The 22,030-nt window shown below is 33.9% G+C and overlaps 1 protein-coding gene across 2 annotated transcripts in view; it reads left to right on the top strand.

Moving 5' to 3' along the window:
• The window catches only part of LOC143230917 (annulin-like), a 125,093-nt gene that overhangs the window by 12,887 nt on the left and 90,176 nt on the right, over positions 1 to 22,030 (top strand). Inside the window, exon 1 of one of the 2 annotated variants that reach the window (XM_076465236.1) lies at positions 16,868 to 16,958. The exons of the other annotated variant lie outside the window; for it this stretch is intronic. Within the exon in view, the coding sequence (XP_076321351.1) occupies positions 16,883 to 16,958 (76 nt within the window). The 5' untranslated portion in view covers positions 16,868 to 16,882. Of the gene's footprint in view, positions 1 to 16,867; positions 16,959 to 22,030 lie in introns of those variants that run through there. 2 annotated transcript variants of the gene reach the window in all.

Raw genomic sequence — 22,030 nt, 5'->3', positions numbered from 1 at the left:
CAAAATATTCTCATTTCGACCAATCTAAGTACAGACCCAGTGGCTACCAAATTTATAACTTGGTTCCAAATTGAGAAGGTACAATTGTTTTTCTGCTTGGTCAATACTTGGTCACTCACAAACACACATCCAAGCTTCCTTCAAATTTACACATATTGTGAGAATATCAAATAAAGTCTAATATGTTCATATTTTTTTACATATCAGATATGATGTTTCTAGACTGGTCAATTTCTAAAATTGAGTGGACATTTGGATATGTTAGGCATTTATAGTGTTGGTTGTGGCACTATCAAAACATGTTTCAGTTTCTACGTTTCCTTATATCACCACATTAAAGCAAGAATCTCCAGTAGATTGATCTAGTGTAAGATCAAATGTAAACCATCCTAAGTATTCGCCACACTCTGTATCAATTACTTGATCCTTTACCAGTAAATAATGTTTCGTAGTTTCGTGAATACAATTCACATAAAAATCTGGTTGTAAAGATTGAACAGGAATATGCTTTTCATCCACGTTGATCACCATAAAATACATGTCGTAATGTTTGTCGTAAAGTGTGTGATTTTTTCTTCCAAGATGTTTTAAATGCATCGCTATCAACACATCCTATAACAAGATATGTGAGCACTTGTTATAAAAACTCATTACCGAAATATGGTTGTAAGTTTTCCTGGGGAATTGAAACTTATTTGCACATTATGCATATTTCAAACGATATTAACTGTTCCTTTCTGAAACGCTTCATCATCTGACAAGAAGACTGAAGAGATGATCTTGACTTTTCTAACGTGTTGTGGTACAGTGTTTAATTCCAATTCACTATCTGACATAATACGAAACAAATATATACTTTGTACGAGGTGCAGTTTCAAACTTATACCATTGGGCAAGAACTTGTTCTGCAAAAAGATATCCAAATGTAGATGAACGATCACGTCGACAGGTTGTTTACCACGTATATCTAAGGGTCAGTCTTTGATTCTGTTGTTTTTATCATTATTAGAATCGAGGTCATCAAAACATTTCCAGCATCAACAAAAGGTTTTCTTGGTATGACATCAGATACTACATTTATGTCTGATTGAACTGCTTGTCTCCCTAAGGCTAATGATTGTTTTCAGAAATAGTATAGGAAAAAACAAGTTGCTCAAAATATCTTTCAATTCGTGTCCCTGTTGCTACTGAATACCAGCATAATAATAATGTAAGCCATTTCTCACTTGGTAATCATAATAGGGATCAAGGGGTGATTTGTGATAGTAAGGTACTCTCGTGACTGTGGGTATGAAACGTTATGATAACTCTCCGTTGTGCAGATCAACCAAAGTCTTCCTTCATCTCATTCTCAATAGTCTGAAAATTTTGTTTAGACATTGATCTGTATTGAGGATTTATAAATATTTCAATGATCATGTCTACATTCTGGCCCTTAACTTGAACTGTTCGTATCAGTGGTGTTCATGTGCATCACCAAGAATACTAGGTTTCACATTCTTTGAGTGAACATTGTAACAGATTTACTAATGTCTATTTGTTTCAATATCGATGCTTGTTTTAGTTTAATATATATTTAGAAATATCTGTAGCTTATACTATTAAATGTCTATTGCGAAAGTCTTGCATGTTCTCTAAATCTGTAAAATATTCTAGAGCATAAGAATTAACAAAGTGAATACCAGTATTCTTGGGCCAATTGAACTTCCTGGAACATTGCCTTAAAGTTTATATATCGCAACACGCGAAGACATAGTTTAATGATATTGTTTGTTTGCTACAGTTAGTATACTTTAAACCTCTGGTGCTATAATTGTGATAAGCGCTTATTAATCGGAAAACTACACACATTCGATCAGGAACATTTATAGATTTAAAATATTATAAACCGTTTAACTTCAGTGAATTAACTTCGGATGTCAGTATTTCTACGAGGACAGTAGATATTGTGTTGGTGAAAAACTCACATATGAGAAGCGAGAGATAGCATACCCGTTAAGTAAACTGTACGGATATCAACATAGAATTAATTCGCTCCTTGTGAACCGTCAATAAAATATTCACTTTCAAACCAGATAGAAGACTCAGTATTGTTTTCAAGTTTGTAAATTTTTTTACATAAATTATTATTTGTAATGAGCGTTATTATAAATTGTATTGTTGTTTGTATATTAAAATATATTTGTGTCAAGAAAAATTGTATTTATCAATCTTATTGGCAAATAACATAAATTTAATGCATATCGACATTTAATTATCTTCGAAATTCAAATAAAATTTCGCTACTTGATTGTTTTGTTTATTTGTTTGTTTTTGGATTTCGAGCAAAGTCACACGAGGACTATCTGCTCTAGTCGTCGCTAATTTAGCAGTGTAAGATTAGAGGGAAGGCAGCTATTAACACCACCCACCGCCAATTCTTGGGCTCTTCTTTACCAGCGAATAGTGGGATTGACTGTAACTTTATAACGTCCCTACGGCTGAAAGGGCGAGCATATTTGGTGTGACTGGGCTATTTGAAATCGTAAGACGTAACATGGGTGACATAATAAGTTGGAGACTTGTCCGAGATAAATTATAATACGTGTGTGTTTGAGCGTGTTTTCCTATAGCAAAGCCACATTGGGCTACGTGCTGTGTTCACTGATGTGAATGAAACCCCTGATTTTAGCGTTATGAATTCGTAGACTGACCGATCTTCCAGCGGGATACGCTATAACACGTAACAACTAAAAGTGAATAAATTCCACCATGCATATTAACAGTATATGGTCAGTTAACGTGTGGTTATTACTAAATCCAAGTGATTAAGTGGTATAAGAGGCTCAATCATGTACGTTTACATTTATTTTGTGAGTGAACGAATCGTAATTAAATATAAGTTCTGGTTTAGAAAGTGTATCTTCTACTTGGTCTAAGGTTCTAATTAAATCTTCAAGTTCTTTGTAATTTCCTGGTCTAATATAATTTACTACGGCAGCAAGATAACCTGTACCGTTAGCAGATTACGACAGCTGACGTAATTCTGTAATTCAACCAATGCCAAATTCCATGAACCTTCAAGGTTAATAGATCTCGAAAGACAAGGGGTATAGTTTGTCAGAGTATTATTCGCTAAATAATTCATACAATTGTTACTAGATAATGTTGCATACAATTGATACATGCTGAACAATAGGCGATAGAGTTATGCATGCCATTTGATTAAAAAAAAACACATTGGTACACATGAGGTAAATACGTAAACTGGTTGTTATGTTTAGTTAGATAAGAGAGATTCAACAAATCAACCTGCCATTGTTTGTCGACCCCAGGAACAATCATTCGGTTTCTCAAAAATTTATATCTTACTTGTTTGTGTAGAGTGTATGTATTTTGACTACTTAACTGGTTTTCATCTGGTTTGAAGTTATGGATTTACCTGATGCTTTCACAGGTCTATATAAAGACTGTACTCCACCATAACTAGCAGAATGTATAGGGTTAAAAAAAAAAAGAGATATGTTGTTGTTTTTATATATTGTTTTCTCTGTCATCTACCTTTATTTAGCTTACCATTATGGCCAAGCGTGTTAAGGCGTGCAACTCGTAATCTGAGGGTCGCGGGTTCGCATCCCCATCGCGCCAAACATGTTCGCCCTTTCAGCCGTAGGGGCGTTATAATGTTACCCACTTTTCGTTGGTAAAAGAGTAGCCAAAGAGTTGGCGGTGGGTGGTGATGACTAGCTGCCTTCCCTCTAGTCTTACACTGCTAAATTAGGGACGGCTAGCACAGATAGCCCTCGAGTAGCTTTGTGCGAAATTCAAAAACAAACAAACAAAAGCTTACTATTATATTTATCTCTAACAGTAGTGATAATGTGGCCTGTACCCCAGACGATATAAGTTATTAGATGGCTCAAAATATTACTAAACTTAAAAGGCTGAAAAGAGCCCATGACGACAGTCAAGACACAAAAGAATAAATAATACAAAAGTATTTTATTAAAAACAAACTCTAATGTAAATAGAGCACATGATAATTTTTCTGTCCACATTCCCCACAGTTTCTTGGGAAATATTCATATTTGGTAATCGTTTTGCGAATTATTTCTATATTGTGGGATTAAAGTTATTTTGTATTCGTGGTACGTCGTTGATTAGAAAGATTATGTTAAGATTCAGGATTGATCTTCCACTAATTACTATTTCTCCTCGGTCATTCTGTGTTAGTTCCGTACTGGAACATATAAAGTTTAATAGAATTTAGGCTTTTTTTCTATATTTGTGAGTAACACTGTCTGTGATTCTATCTCAATATTAACAGGTTCCATGGCTTGTAAATGAAAGGTCTGATGTCATTTTTGCAACTAGTTTACGACCTTTACTTTATCGTCGTATCTTTTTGTACAACAGATTCAATTTAATTATCTATCGAGTTTAATACTTTATGTATCGATCTTTCAAAAACTGTGGATAATAAAGTGAGTGTACGAGGAACGAGAATCATATGTCTTGCCAAACATTTAGATTTCAACAGCTTTACCAATAGCCTATCCTGCCCAACCACCAATTAATGAAAATATCAGAGATTTCTGTATTAGTCTCTTTTCTGTTTAATTGACGGTTTCTTGACAACCAACTCTCTAAGTAATAACTTGTATCATTTACATTTCTATTTTTGTATGTTCGTCCTGGGAACGTACTATTTAAAACATTTTAAAGTGTATTAACAAATACTCACGAGAAAAATACTCATTTTTGCTCCATCAGTTATTCCTTTACTCTGTTTATGTGTTGCTTTAAGTAATTCATGGAGCAACTCTTGATGTTGTTTAAATCTAAATGCCATGATGAATAAATGAAACGAGAATGTAAGTACAACATACAAAAACCATTTCTTTATGCCATCTACTCTTTTACACACGACAATGATAATAAATGTTTATGTGAACTGAACAGAACAGATTTAATTTTGAAAGTTGATTAAGTATATCTGATACTTTTTAATTCTATGTAAATAATAACATATTGGGATGTGACGAAACTTAAGTTTTATAGAAGAAAATAACAGAAGTATATAATTTATGTTATCGAAATGCTGTTTCAAAATTTTTTTGGAGAAAATATATTTGAAATAATTACTTAATTCATAACTAAGGGTCCTTTTACGATTAGGTCCATTTTTAAAAAATATATTTCGAAAGCTAATACGTCTAAATGTATATAACGTTTTGAAAGATACGAACATATAATTTCTGGTTTGTGAGAACGAAAGTGAACACAAGGTCAAATATTAACATAAACTAAATTTTGAAAGAGTCCTACGTTTATTGTACCTGTAACCACATGATGCCCTTTGTATTTCCTAACAAACAGTGTCAAATAGAGGTTTATCAAAAGTTTTACGAATTTTAATTGCATAGAACATCAAATGAATGTTAAGTTTCGGTATTTTAACTAGTTTATGTAATGGTTAAGTTAAATAGTAAGTTGTTCGTTTATTATATCTAGTTGTAGCAGAATTATACGAATTAAGTTGTACATAGAAGATTAGCAGAAAAATACGACTTAAAACATACATTATAACTTGCATTATGTGTGAATATATTCTTAAATATGTATAGTTGAAATAGGAACATTACTCATTAGTAAAACTGAAAAAAACCAACATTATGCTTAGTAAGATCATTCACCTATAGAACCTTAGAAATACGATTCATCCAGTAACATCATCTGCATTCAGTAACACTACCTACTTACAGAAACACCATCAATTAATGATTAAAACATTAGCCACTAAAATGCACATAAATGAAAAATATTTAGTAACAGAGGTTTATCATAAAGTTTTATGTAAAAGACACATAAATGAAAAATGTCAGTATAAGAGTTTATGTCTTTATGCCTTAAGAATGAAATTTGATGGTCCATACTTGTACTCGAGTTTTATAATAAAAATATATATACTTAGTATATTTTAACTTTGTCACAAAAGCTACTTATTTAACAACAATGGCATACTGTTACACATCTGAAGGTAATAATTTGTTCTTTAGCCATACATGATTTTCGTTTTTCCAAATTTTCAGGATTACTTGCTTACATCGATTCTTCAGTTATCTGTGTTTCTGTATAGATGTTACACGATTGTGAAATGAGAAATTATAATCGTCCTTTTAGAAAACCGTTTGTCAGAAAGTTGTGTACTAAATTATACACTGGAGAACTCCAAAGTAACAGAAACACAACTTCTTTTATTAGGTTGTTTTAGTTTATCTCACTTTAACGGTCTTGAAAAGTAGTTGGTATATCTTAAGATTTATTAAAATTAAAAGTAAAATTGATATGCTGTAGTTGAAACCAATAACATGAGCTAGTGTTTTAACAACTTTTATCAGCTTCATTTTTGATCAGTTTTACCAATATTTTCGGTTTTCAAGCATAAAAAAAATCAACAGATTAGCTCAAGAACTATAGTGTATACTGTCTTCATAATAGAAGTAACTAGTTATGAACTTGTATGTACGGATAAAGGAAACCCTGGCTGTCAGAGTAGCTTCTACTAGAGAAGATATTGACTATCAGAGTAACATCTGATTACTACTCAGAAAAGCGGGTGGACTATTCAACAATAGAAATATTAGAGTTGCAATACACAAGACAAAACAGATTTCGTTAGAAGTTGATACATTTATGGTAGTGAAACCATAATAAAAATTTGAGGAAATTTATAAATCGAAAACAACTTATACGACTACTCTTACCCAAATTTATATTTTTAAAGAACAACTTATGTTTATATTAATTTGGTTTTACAATTAACAACACAAGAAATTTTGTCCATTTTCTCCATTACTGATATTGAAGTCCAAATGTCTATAATAACTGCTGTGAGGAGTTGAATAGTAAGACAAAAATTAATTATATATTAATTATAAAGCGAAATATCATTAATTATCTGCCCTCTGTGAATCAGTGGTAGCCTTAAGGATTTAAAGTGCTAAAAATTGTTGTTCGATATCCTCTCCAGGAGCAAATAGATAATGTATGTGTAATATGCAGAAATACCATGGGTTTTATACCTAATATAGTGATATAAGATTTTAAAACACTTCTAATTGCTTAGTTTCTGCACTTTGATGGTGGCAACGTGTGATACAGAAGGTTGATATGTTTTCTTGTTCCAACTGCTTCGTTTCTTTGTGCTCTTTAGAAAATGATGTTTTTCTTTTATAAGAAGGATGACTGAGTATTGTATGGAACATCTCATTCAGCACTGGTATTGGAATATTCTTTGTTGGTCCGTTATGGCATTGAATGAAAATGACAGCCAACTAATGCTGTCAAAGATCAAAGGTCACGAGGTGATTCCATCCACTGGACAAAAAAAAAAAAGTTTAAATGCTAAATCTGAGCATGCTTCCTAATATACATTCAGTTGGAGGATTGTTTTTTTGAAGAACAGCATGTTTTGTTCCTAGAAAACCAGTCTCTTAGAAAAGTAAGGTTGTGGAAGCAAACTCATCATGGTATAAAGAACAGTTCAATGCAATATGCATAGGTAGACATACTGTGTTTCTTGATTTTTTAATAATAATAAATCACGTTTCCAAAATTGTACAGATTTATTATTCTCACCGTAAATAGAATTCAGTTCATTTCTCTAACATAGAAACACCCTCTTGATTCCTGGACGAATCTCTTGTTATCTATAGTCCATACATCTAATAGTTGTTATAAAACTAGTTTCCTTGAAAATACTACATGTGTATCTTTATGTTTAAAACAACACAAGAACACAGACAATTTATTAACTTATTTTGAGTTATATATTGTCTGAATTTTAGGCACAGTTACACGATGGCTATTTGTTCCTAATTTAGCAGTAAAAAACTAGAGGAAAGATAGCTAGCTAGTCATTAACACTTACTTGGGCTACTCTTTTTTTCAACGAACAGCAGAATTGGCCATCATACTATAGTGCCTCCATGTTTGAAAGAGCAAGATGTTCTGTGTGAGGGAGATTTGAACCCGCGATCTTCATTGCGAGTGGAGCGCTCTAATCACCTTGTCATGGCGGGCCACTCTTTAGAGTTAAAATAAATATTTTAAAGTATGCAGTTTCTATCCACTTACTAATCTACTGAATCCAGAACTTTTCCTAAGAATTGTGTTCAACCGCTCAATTATATTTTAACCTTCTTAGGAATACAATTTGCCATCCATGTAGCAAAACCATTTGCCCTCTTAAAACTCACGTAATGCAACTAAATGTATAAATGAAATCTACTGATATAAGTTGATACAAGCTGAAATCTGTATGCAATCCTAAAGAAGGATTGAAACACTGTCCATCTAAGCAAACACCATCTGATTCTATAAAATACGCAATAACCTGGTAAGATCATCCGTTTGTAGAACCTTAGTAATGAATCTGCAGAACATTGATAATAGCATCTGTGAAGTAATAGCACCCTTTTGCTGCCAGACAACCTCCATTGTAAAATGTCATGGTGGCATAACAAGTTTCTTCACCAATTAAATAAATTATTAATTCTTAGACTTTGATTGTTATTACAAAGTTGAGGACATGTTGAGATACATTGATCTACAGCACCCTCTAGAAGTTCACTCAGAAACTCTCTGTGCACTCATAATATCAGTCAATGCACATTCTGGTCTCATCTCATCAAACTGTGATGTCATCCGTTCCTAAGACAACCACGTTCTCTTGTGTCTTTTCATGTAACAGTCATATAACCCTCAAGTATCTACAAAATTTGTATAGTATGTAATAGCTATGTAGCTTTTTAGTGACTTCCTTTGATCTCTACTCCCTTGGAGACCTCTCAACAAGGCAGCATTCTTTGGGTGATGAACAGGCACCCTAACTACTAACTGTATAAATGACAAATACCACCGGAATTACAATTCTTTTGTACTTTGAGAATTTATTGTACCAAAGTACAGATTACAACATGATAGTTCTACTATGATTGGCTATCTCCAAACTAATCAGCATGTACCTCGCTATAAAATTTCTAGTGGTAATACTATGCCTAACAGTAACTGAACAATTAATGATAAGCATTGTAAAGAAATCAAATACATTACGTGTGAAAAATTGCTACAAAACTCCAGAAGCCACATGTAAGACTCTGAAGAAGGTATGTGAAAATGGCATGAAATTAGCTTGCATATTACGTAATTTTTTGCTTATAAAAATTATATTTTATTTATTTTTATGTACTTAAAAATAAAATTTAAATTATCTCTTAGAATATTAAAATATTATATAGATTTATCCTTCAATTACAGAGAAAATAAGATTAAAGAATTACAAGAAGAATGCGTTATAGTTCCTATTGATAAAGTTAACTGTAAGTTTGGTTTTATTTGTAAAAAGTTTTATGCATTAATTATAATAAAAAATCAATTGTACACACAAATTTCAAACTTATTGACAAATCTAAAGATACAGTAACTAATTATTTCATTATATCGTTTGAAATTTTTTATCCTAAACGAAATTCTTATGTAAATATATCTTTTCTATATGCTATTCCTAAACCTTATACATCTCCGATTAAACTTAGATTTATTTCTAGTTCAGTAAGGACAATTTTAAAACAAACTGCAATTTTATTAAATAGATTACTTAATATTTCAGGCCCGGCTTGGCCAGGTGGGTTAAGGCGTTCGTCTCATAACCTGAGGGTCGCGAGTTCGAATCCTCCTCGTACCAAACATGCTCGCCCTTTCAGCCGTGGGGGCGTTACAATGTGGCGGTCAATCCCAATATTCGTTGGTAAAAGAGTAGCCCAAGAGTTGGCGGTGGGTGATGATGACTAGCTGCGTTCCCTCTAATCTCACACTGCTAAATTAGGGACAACTAGCGCAGATAGCCCTCGAGTAGCTTTGCGCGAAATTAAAAAACAAACAAACTTACACTGCTAAATTAGAGACGGCTAGTGCAGATAGCCCTCGTGTAGCTTTGCGCGAAGTTCAAACAAACATAATATTTTATTTGAGAAAATTAAAAATATAAATGTTAATAATAGGAAACACGTTTTCGATAATTGGTTTGGTTTGTTTTGAATTTCGCGCAAACCTACACGAAGGCTATCTGCACTAGCCATCCCTAATTTAGCAGTGTAAGACTAGAAAGAAGGCAGCTAGTCATCACCACCCACCGCTCACTGTTGGGCTCATTTTGGATAAGAAAAAATAATCAACCCATTTTATAATGTCTAAGAACAAGTAAAGTAACCGTTTGATTTTACTGTAAACCAAATTTCATTAAAACATTTAATTTGTATTTTGAATTCATTAATAGAACAGTTCTGTCATCCATTCATAATACTAGAAGAAAGAAAATTTAGCTCCTCAAGCATGAAAGAGATATTAAGTTTCTGCATTTGTAATAATTATATATTTTTCGATAACCAGGTATTTAGACAATAAGAGTTCCAAAGTGAACTAACTGTTCTAATTGTATTTCAAATTTATATATATATATTTTTATGATAATAATAAGTTTATTGAAAATTATATAAACCCAAACATTTTTTATTTTACTTACACATATGTTACCCGCTGGTACAGCAGTAAGCCTACGGATTAACTACGCTAAAATCAAGGGTTCGATTCCCCTCGATGGACTCAGCCAATAGGCCAATGTGTCTTTGCTATAACAAAAACCCCCAACCCACTTACAGATATATAGATGATTTAATTAATTTAATTAGTATAAATAACCCTGAAACAGTTCATGGTATTAACATTATATATCTGATCAGAAATTGAGAATAATTCAATATATAACGTAAAGGCACGTTATTTGGATTTAGAAATTAAAATAATTGATAATGATATTAATCTAAATATTTTGATAAAATAAAATATTCCGCTTTTCTAATACATGGTTTACTCTCTTTTAATGGTAATGTACCATACTCTTCTGTTATGAACGCTATAATTGTAAGTAAAATGTATAATAAATTAGAATATTTTATTATTAATGATAAAATATTGATGCAAAAACTAGTATTTAATGGATTTAATAAAGAAACTCTGAATAAAATATTTTGTAATAAATATAAGAATACAGTAAATAAATAAAAAGAAGTAAAAATCAACAACATTTTACTGAAGGTTTTGATAAGTATTTTCAGTTCTTAATTGGATCATTTAAACAACTTGGTAAAACTTTTATGCAAATGAACACCTTATCACATATAAAGGCTTGTTTAAATAAGGAAAATTAGTAGTTATAGTGAACTTAATTGGTAGTAGTTGGGAATTGTACTAGTTAGTTTATACAATTGGTTTGGACCCTGTATACTAGTGTAATTTGTCTTCTGGGCTACTAATTACCACCATATTGGGGCCTGGAATGCCAACTTTAAGAAGTAAGTTTATCTTACTTGCCCCAAAGTGATACTACTTTACTCTTATTATATTTACTTTGGAGAGCAGTCACCTTCCCACAACTGTCTACAGGAAGTGAAGGGTGATATAGATGTAGGACATTGTGGGCTTGAGTACCCACATCTTGCTCTCTTAATTCTATTTCTTTTGATTATTTTATTACTTATGAATTTTTTCATGTGAGACTAGCAAACGGTGTATCCCCACCACAATGTGGGTCCTACTTTACAATCACCTCCAAAACCTATGGTAAATTTTATATTTCACATTATAGCCTGCAGCCTGGGATCCTTTTGTTTGGTGCAGCGTTTTGATTTTTGTTTGGGTTTGCATTTTTTCATTACCAAATATCATTAGTTAAAAGATCAAAGTTGTTATTTTTAACACAGTATTTCTTTTCAATTGTGTTTTGTTTACTTGAGTGTTCTACATTAATATTCTTGATATAAGTATGTGGGTGTTTCTGTATACTAATAAATAGACATATATATAGTTTCTTTAAAGTAAAGTGACAAGAAATGATCATAAATCGTCTCTTAAAGAAATCCGTAAAACACGGTTAATAAACAGACTAAATTATATTAGTTTTCTGCTTATACAAATCGATAAGCTGTGACCTTATTGAGAAAATTAAGAAAAATCGTTATGTACGAACTACAGATAATAGTAAGAATTGCACATGAACCTCCAAGCTTTAAAAACGTTTCTGTTACCTCAAAATATTGAAATAGGACAAAATAAGATGTTTTAGTTTTATGTTTTATTTACATACATAAACTCATAAAATACAGGAAAGATTGACTCATGTTTCTATATTTATGGACTTGAAGCTAGTTATATTTAATAAAATATTTTTACGTAATGAAATTTGTGAATTATTTATTATAAAAAAATAAAAATATACCATTTCGATACCGTATCATATATTCGTGAATAAAATTTGGAGAGGCCACAGTTCATAAAGAATGAATCTCTCTTCAACAATGAGCTCTAGAAATGTTATCACATTTAGCTCGGAAGTTACTCACTCAACGGCCTGACATGGCCAGGTGGGTTAAGGCTTTCGACTCGAAATCTGAGTGTCGCGGGTTCTAATCCCAGTCGCACCAAACATGCTCACTCTTTCAGCCGTGGGGGGCGTTACAATTTTCGGTCAATCCCACTATTCGTGGGTAAAAGAGTGGCCCAAGAGTTAGCGGTGGGTGGTGATAACTAGCTGCCTTCCCTCTAGTCTTACACTGCTAAATTAAGTACGGCTAGCGTAGATAGCTCTCATGTAGTTTTGCGCGAATTTTAAAACAAACCAAACGAAATACTCATTCAAGTTTCGGAATCTAAATATTTTTAAGTAATGAAATAAACTGTATATTTATGAAGCCAGTGACATCTATGAAGCCATTACTGAAGTATAATTAGCTGCTGCACTTCAAATACACGCTACAGTGTTTGTTGATATTTTTAACACCAGCTTATTACCACAAACACTTTTTTGTTTGAACTATATTCATTAATTTTTTTCACAGTAAAAAAAACATACAGCAAAACAATTGTCCCTACTAGATTTTAATTTTATACTTAGTATTATTTTTAGCAAAAAATCAAAGATTTTATTTTAGTGTAACATTGCACATCACAAGATATGACAAGAAGTACTTTTGGATTTGATGAATTTGATTACTTATATCTTCAAAACATAAATCACAAAATGAATAATCTAAACCATTTATCAAAATTATTGACTGAGAAAACCTACTAATTTAAGAAAGCTTTACTGATGAAAATACCTGTTCCAAGTTTCGATGTTGCATTTCTTGGGAGTTCCTGATTAACTCAAAATGGTAAGCCAATAAAATATAACAAAACGACTCAGTAATTATGTAAATACAGGTACAATATATTTACCCATTAAATATAATGGCACGGTACATTACATATATTGGTTTTTAGTACAAAGCTACACAATGGCCCATCTGCAGTGTGACAACATACAGTGGAGCGCCGTTAAGCCGCGGTATTTGGGGGGTCAACCTGCTTTAACCGCGGCTTAAGTGGTCCGCGGCTTAAACCTTTGTGACTGAAAAGCCGAAGTCGCCAACAGCTCCCCGAGGAGCCTCATCCGGGCCATTGCGTAATCATTATATCGGATTATCGAATTAAAAATAATACTTTAATTATTGATCACTTTTTTCACGGATTTACCGCGGATTAACTCTAATGTATGGAGAGGTGTGATTCGGTAACAATGGCGGTCTCCATAAAGCTGACATAGAGAGCGGATAAGGTAGATTAACGGTCGATTTCTATTGTAATATATTTTATTTATTTCCCAAATTAAAGAAAATCATTTTTAAATATCCCCTTGAAGTTATAAAGCCAGGATTAAATTCGAAAGCCGCGTTTTTAGACGTTCTTAAATTAGCGATGAGCCGCGATAATCCTCGCTCACATCGCTCACAAGACTTGCTGCAGCGGCTAAAGCGATTTCGCGGTTTACTGGACCGCGGCTTAATGGCGCTCCACTGCAGTAATAATAAGAATGGCTATAGATATGTCACAAGACTGTTATCTGTAATGTTCAATAAAGCGTTATATATTTAACTTCAGTGTATATTTATTTCTTTTTTCGAATAGGTGTTAAAAATTTAACCTTAAGGTAACTAGCTGATGTGTTGTTGTCCCTAAGTTAAGACATGTATATATATATAAATAATCCTGTATTTTGTTCCTGCTGTTTTAATGTATACATGTGTAAAAACAGTACAAGAAGTATTAAAAATAAGTTAACACAAATAAAGACTCTCCTAACTTCGTATTTCAGATGAAAAACTCACAATGAATACATTGAAACATTTGTTTAATAAATTTAAACGGCGTTTTCTCTAGCTGTGTTTGTTGTTTTTGTGTGGAAGACATGTAACCTTCGATTACTAGCATCAAACATCTAAACTCAAATAAACAGAGTACATATATCATGATATTTATATCTAACGAATGTGTATAAAAAGAATAATTAAAATACCTTATTGTATTATAAAATCAAAACTAAGAAGGTTTGTTTGTTTGTTTTTTTTAAATTTCGCGCAAAGCTACTCAAGGGCTATCTGCGCTAGCCATCCCTAATTGAGCAGCGTAAGACTAGAGGGAAGGCAGCTAGTGATCACCACCCAACGCCAACTCTTTGGCTACTCTTTTACCAACAAATAGTGGGATTGGTCGTACGTTATAACGCCACAACGGCTGAAAGGGCGAACATGTTTGGTGTAATGGGAATTCGAACCCGCGACCCTCAGATTACAAATCGAGTGCCTTGACCACCTGGCCATGTCAGGCCCAACTAAAAAGGAAAACGTTTTCCATCAATTCAGTTAAGCCTAAATGGTAGTGTTCATTTCAACGATTACGAAAAGATATTTAATTTATTTGAGGAAACTTGGAAAGACTTAACTTTGCCACTTTGGAACCACTAACAGTTAAAAACAGTGAGGACAAATTGAAATACTCATCGTAAATATATTGTAGTATCAAATATTTTTTAGCTGGTTTATTAACCTTGGCCCTTTATAGCTCATTGTGTAAGCTTAGTTTGTTGGCGGCTCAAACATAAAATTGTGGGTTTGTTTGTTTGTTTTTTGAATTTCGCACAAAGCTACTTGAGGGCTATCTGTGCTAGCCGTCCCTAATTTAGCATTGTAAGACTACAGGGAAGGCAGCTAGTCATCACCACCCACCGCCAACTCTTGGGCTACTTTTTTACCAAAGAATAATGGGATTGACCGTCACATTATAACGCCCCCACGGCTAAAAGGGCGAGCATGTTTGGCGAGACGGGATGCGAACCCGCGATCCTCATATTACGAGTCGCACGCCTTAACACGCTTGGCCATGCCGGGGATTCTATGGCTAAACTCTGGGGTTCAGTCCCTGCAGCTAGCACAGCATAACTAGCTTACTAAACTCCTTCGTGCTTAACCAAACATTAGGTATGATAATAGGCAACTGTCTCTGATGCCACGTTTTTATGTAAAACAGTAAATAAATTTAGGCGATGATAATTTATATCTTGTATAAATATTTATTTAAGAACGAGAAAATTGTTCATATTTTAAAACAAATCCTAAAGGAACCAACTTCATCAACCACTTATTTATTCCTGTTTTTTATAGTTATAAGGGTCGTCATTCCAATCTTATCTATTTACAAAAAGATACTCATAGTCTTGGCGCGTGTACAGTTGGTTAAGGCGCTCGACTTGTAATCTGACAGTCGCGAGTTCGAATCCCCGTCGTACTAAGCATGTGCGCCCTTTCAGCTGTGGATGCGTTATAATAAGATGATCGAGCTCGCTATTAACTAGTAAAAGAGTATCTGAAGAAGAGTTGGCGGTGGGTGGTGATGACTAGCTTCCTTCCCTCTAGTATTACACAGCTAAATTAGGGACGGCTAGCACAGATAGCCCTCATATAGTTTTGCGCTAAGTTAAAAAAACAAACTAACAATGTTGGCAACACCATGAAGGTGACGTAAGCAAAAATAGTTGATAGAAGATTAGTGGTGAAACTAATGTCAACAACCATCGAGTGTCGGCAAGCGCCTGTGAAGAAAGTTATATAAACAATTCGTTTTTCTAAATGAAAACAATTTTCTAAGAGTCATTGAGGCTTATTTTAGAGAATTAATAAGTATATGGTACTGTTTTAGGTCATGAAGTAATCTTCGCGTTGCTCGGGGAAGACCGATGTTTACTTCTAATTTTCTGAATTGGTTTGCAACATAAAAGCGGAGAAAACTGGAACTTTTTATCTCTGATGGCTAAGTGTTTTTTGATTCGTTGATCACGCTTTATAATATCACGTATTACACTTGTGGAATCTTTCATAAGATGGAAGATGCAAATCAGTTTCTTCACTCTACTGTAAATTTCATTGAATCTGATGAAATATCCTAACCTTCAAACGGCCTTGACATGAATTCCTTCTGACATTTCTGTTTGTGAGTTTACCTAAAGTTTTTCTTAGAACGGTGAATGATTTGGAAATCACAATTTAGGGATGTGTTTTAATTTACTGAAACACTTTTTCAACGTGTTTGAAAAACATATGTTACTGTCATTCTAACAACGGAGAAATAGTGAACACTTCAGTGTATTCTCATTTAAATGGTGTACGTCGCTGACTTCTATGACATATTTCAAGCTTGATCAATCTCATGATATCAAAGAGCTTACCATGAAACAGCTCTATATGTAAATAGCCTATTAGAATTGTAAGAACTTTAGAGATTTTAAGAGATAATGTCCCTAGCACTAGCTATCTTGCTGAGAAATTCGCTATTTTAGCTGACTGACCTTTGGACTGCATTATCTTATGATAAAGTAATTAATACTGAAGGAATACGTATGTCTTATTCATTCCATGTTTTACTAACAGTTAATTTATGACGTCAGAAATGCACGTGGGCTCAATAAGTTTTGATGCAAAATTATGAAAACCGTAAAACTCGAGCGCTTTCGAAAAGTGGATATTTCTTTTTCAGAGGCAAACTAAAGGGTAAGATATTACATTTACAGTTCGAGTACCATAACTGAGGTTATGATATATAAAAACTAACTTGTTATATTTTGAAAAAGTCTTACGGATTGTTACACACTTTACTGCAACACTTACTTTATGTCTTCAATCTATTGTTCTCCTAAATATACCAGTCCATGAACGTTTCAAGTTATTTTTTGTGGTTTAAACAACAATTTGTTATATCTTATTGATTACAGTTACGTTAACGTAACTGTTATTGAGTTGTGTTGAAGTGCTACAGTTAAGGGATATGACGTCATTCCCGTTATATACTAATATGTATACATTTAGCAGATATGGCATGACGCTCATGGAATGTCGAGTTTGTTAACTGTATTGCAAAAGTATACATATGCCTTAGAATTGAGATCCACGTTCAATTTATGTTCAAGTATATGTAATAAATAACGATACGTATCATTAAAGCGAGTATTTCAGTTAGGGCTATTTGAGAGAGAATACATGCTTCATTTTCCTTGAAATCACATGGGAACCTTTGGTTTAATAACTAACAGAAATTCAACCCACAGATTAGTTTAGGGACGATCTTCTTATTGGAAGAGGGCATGTGATGTAAAAACGAGATCATTTTTTTACCTCAAGAAACTTTCGATAAATACTATTAAACATAGATCTACACCACAGCCGTTGGAAACGGATACTCCAAACGAATTATACAGAAATGTTTAAATTGCAACTCGATGTGTTTGTGTGTTCAGGACTAACTTAAATCACGTTTCTGTAAGCGTTCATAACTGCAGCCTTAGTAAGCCAGATTTCTATCTTGTTTGGTTTTTAGTACAAAGTTATATAGAGGGCTATGCGCACTGTACTCACAAAGATATCAAGCTCCTGGTTTGTTTGTTTGTTTTTGAAATTCGCAAAAACTACTCGAGGGCTATCTGTGCTAGCCGTCCCTAATTTAGCAGTGTAAGACTAGAGGGAAGGCAGCTAGTCATCATCACCCACCGCCAACTCTTGGGCTACTCTTTTACGAACGAATAGTGGGATTGACCGTGACAGTATAACGACCCCACGGCTGAAAGGGCGAGCATATTTGGCGCGACGGGGATGCGAACCCGCGACCTTCAGATTACGAGTCGCACGCCTTAACACGGTTGTCCATGCCGGGCCCAAACTCCTGGTTTTGGGCTGTAAAATGTTCGGTAGAGTGTAACCGAAAGTGGCTCTTTCTCATTTTATTTCAAAAAACACTTTATTGTATTTACTATTCATAATCCTCTGAGATTTGACATAAAAATCGAAATTCAAAACAAAACAAATAAAGGAAATTTACGTTTCATCAACTTAATTCAACTTACAGTATAATACTTACTATTAAGCATTCTGTTAATATAAATAATGTCTCAGACACTACTGTGTCTGTGATATCTCAGCGGGCCTGAAAAACATTGGTATTAAGGCAAAAGGCTTCCTTGACACTGGCTCATGTAATATTGTATATTCTTGTTTGTTTTCACTCAGAATAATTTGTTGATGATATACTAATAAAGTAAAAATATCTTACCTTGTTAAGAAAAAACTAATATGTTTAGTTACTGATTTTGTTTAATGTTGCTCTTACACAGAAGTTCTTTATCATGAATATTCTTAATTTGAAATAACGTTTTGTCTCTAACTAATAGATGGCGCTATTTCTCAATGCTTTAAGGGTTAAGGGTGAAGTAATTCGAATAGGAGTTTCGTTCTCCATTCCTATAATTGATAAAGTTTATATGGTGTTTTGTTGTAGTTTTGAATGTGTGAAGCTATATTTTTGTGAGATATTGATCCTTCTGAGTCGTAGTCAAATGGTGGCATTTCTTCACTTATCTATAATAACAATGTTAGGTGTCATTTAAATTCAAGTACTATTGTTCTGTTGGCATCTGCATCAATTTTCACCTGCTTATTATTACTTATTTGCGTGCTTGAGTGCGCGCAAACGCGTGCTCATATTTTTAATGAGGCAAGCTGGCGAAAAAAAAAACAACATCAAAAAGAAGTGTGACCGCCATAGCTCCAAGGGGAAAGACCTGGAAACCTGACATTTTACACCCACACCTAAGGTGTGCTTCTGGGCATTACTCATCCACGTGTGCGTTTGCACATGTTTTTAATGAGGCACGATATTAAAAACCATGTAGAAAAGAAGTGTGTCTGCCCTATCTCTAAGGGGAAAGAATCTACACACTTGAAATCTTGTACCCATGCTAAGTGAACCCTGATGATATGCACCCGTGTATTAATTATCTTATCCATATGCATTCGTACATGCGCATGCGCATCTTGTTAATGAGGCAAAGTCGCAAAAATCACAGAGAAAAGAAGTGGTTCCTTATATTACAAACAGAAACCATACAGAAAGAGACACTAACGTGCGTTGTATATAAAATGTGCATCTGGATATTATTACTTATCCACATGCGGTGGAATTGTCATCAAAACGAAACAGTCCAAGCATTACGCAACGCTTCTCAAACCCTGGTTCGAATTTAGCTTCCAGGGAACAAAAATCACCATCCTTGTCCAAGTGAAGACAGAAAGGACAAATCCTTTCAAGTTGTCGTCCGCAGCGTCTTCTTCGACATTCAAAAGAACGAAACAACAGAAGAGCTTCGTCACCAAGACCTTGCTCAACCCACGTAGCCACTTCACTCTCCTAACGTTTAAAGCTATATCCTTTCCAAAATCAAATTGTATAAGAGATTCGAACCTTTTATACATGAAACACTTAAAAATCACTTTTATCACCAACAAAATTTCATTCCCCAACGAATAGATCTTATCAATCCAATTTTCATAAAATAACATTATTCGCAGCCTATATCTCACCTTCCAAAATCCTGGATACAAACCTTCTACAACAGACCACACACAATAATCATAGGAGACCTAACTTTCAAACACATCAACTTTAGCTGCAATAGAACCAATAACTACAGACGACTTTTACAACACTTCAATGAAAACAGTTTATCATTATTTAACGACCATACCCCCAGACATAGGATCACAAGACATTCTCGCCATCGTTTCAAACAACCTTCTTCCACACGCAAACAACTTTCTTGTACACACCAATATAGGCAGCGACCATGGTCCAATCTCATTCAGTCTAAACATCAATACCACGCAATCACAAATGCATAACATCTTAACAATATATAATTTCACTAAATCTGACTAGACCAAATTCAATCTAGATCTAGAAAATACCTTACCGATGACACCCTCCATAGCCAATAAATACAAGGATATTGACACATACATCAACAAAATCACTGAAGCAATCAACCAATCACCACTAAACACCATCCTCTCACGAACTTAGATAACTGTTCATCAAAACACATAATTCAATCTACTAAACACTTATAAACAGACAAGGTCCGGTAATTAAATAGCAAAAACAAGAAAACTGGCAAAAATTTGCACATTAATAGACAAGAAAAATAACTCAGCACTTCTCTGGTAGAAATTAAAAACAGTTTATAAAAACAACTCAGCTCACATCCATTAAACAATAATAAATCACTAAAAAAACGAAGATATTTAGCAAGTACTTCTAAACTATCTTCACAGACTAAACACACAACACTTATATCAACAAATCTATAACGGAAAGCAAAGACATCTTCATTCCCCACTTCTTTAAATACAGCCCCAACGGAAAGCAAAGACATCTTCATTCCTCACTTCTTTAAATACAGCCCCAACGGAAAGCAAAGACATTCTTTACTTCTTTAAATACAGCCCCAACGGAAAGCAAAGACATCTTCATTCCCCACTTCTTTAAATACAGCCCCAACGGAAAGCAAAGACATTTTCATCCCCTACTTCTTTAAATACAGCCCCAACGGAAAGCAAAGACATCTTCACCCCCCACTTCTTTAAATACAGCCCCAACGGAAAGCAAAGACATCTTCACCCCCTACTTCTTTCAATACAGCCCCAACTGTAGCATTGAAAGACCCATTACTGAATTAAAATAAATATTAATTCAAAAACACATCCACTGACGAAGGTAGACGATATAAAAGAAACATCATACTGAAAACACATCACACACTGTACTAAAATACATCTGCGCATCATACAGCTCTGGTTATTAACTACCCCACAGCATGAAAATCCACCACAATAACCATCACCCCCCCCCAAATGTATTAACCTAAGTGACCCTGCGAACTACAGACAAATTAGTTTACTGAACTGCCTTCGTAAACTACTGTAAAAAATAGTCGTAGCAAGACTCCTACATCACTTTGAATCAAACAAACTATTAACAGATGTACAGAATGCCTCCAGAATATGCAGACAAACAACAGACTACATGGTTAGCCTAGCTGAAACTGTCTACCGAGCGTGCAATCACGCGACAGTAGCCACATTTCTGGACGTCAAGAAAGTGTTTCCCAGTGTGTGGCACGACGGATTTCACTACACACTAATACACTACAACATTTACATTACAACGTTATAAAAATCATTATTTGCTGGATATTCAGCTTCCTTACTAATAAGACAGTTTGCAAGAGAATAACAATGAAATAAATACACCACTTATATTACGTGCAAGAATCCCCTCCCAAGGTTCAGCCCTTAGCTCGCTTATATATATCTTATTACTAAACGATATCAGCTTTCTTTTTATAACTAACTTCCCAGTACGCCGACAACTTTACTCTTTGAAGCACATTGCGTTACCGCCGTCTAGCACCACAGGGAATACGGTCTACTCCTAATCATATAACCATATGATGTGCACACCTGGCGTGCCCTACTCAACCAAGTCAAAATACAAGTAATTATATTTAGGAAAACTCTTGAAAGAAATAAATTAAAAATACAAAACACCATACTTTCTATAATACCCGGATCAAGTTCATAAACAACGTTAAATTTCTTGGCATAACTTTCAACAATAAACTAAGATGGGCATATACTTAAACAACGCATTTAAATTAGCTACACAAAGAACGAATTACTTCTAAAAATAGACGGATGCGCAAGAGGATATGACTACTAATCTCTCACGTTAATGT

Source organism: Tachypleus tridentatus, chromosome 10 (assembly GCF_004210375.1).
Source record: "Tachypleus tridentatus isolate NWPU-2018 chromosome 10, ASM421037v1, whole genome shotgun sequence".
In the NCBI taxonomy this organism is placed as follows: domain Eukaryota; kingdom Metazoa; phylum Arthropoda; class Merostomata; order Xiphosura; family Limulidae; genus Tachypleus; species Tachypleus tridentatus.
The sequence above is the reverse complement of the archived record's forward strand: the minus strand, read 5'-3'. Positions and strand labels throughout refer to the sequence as shown.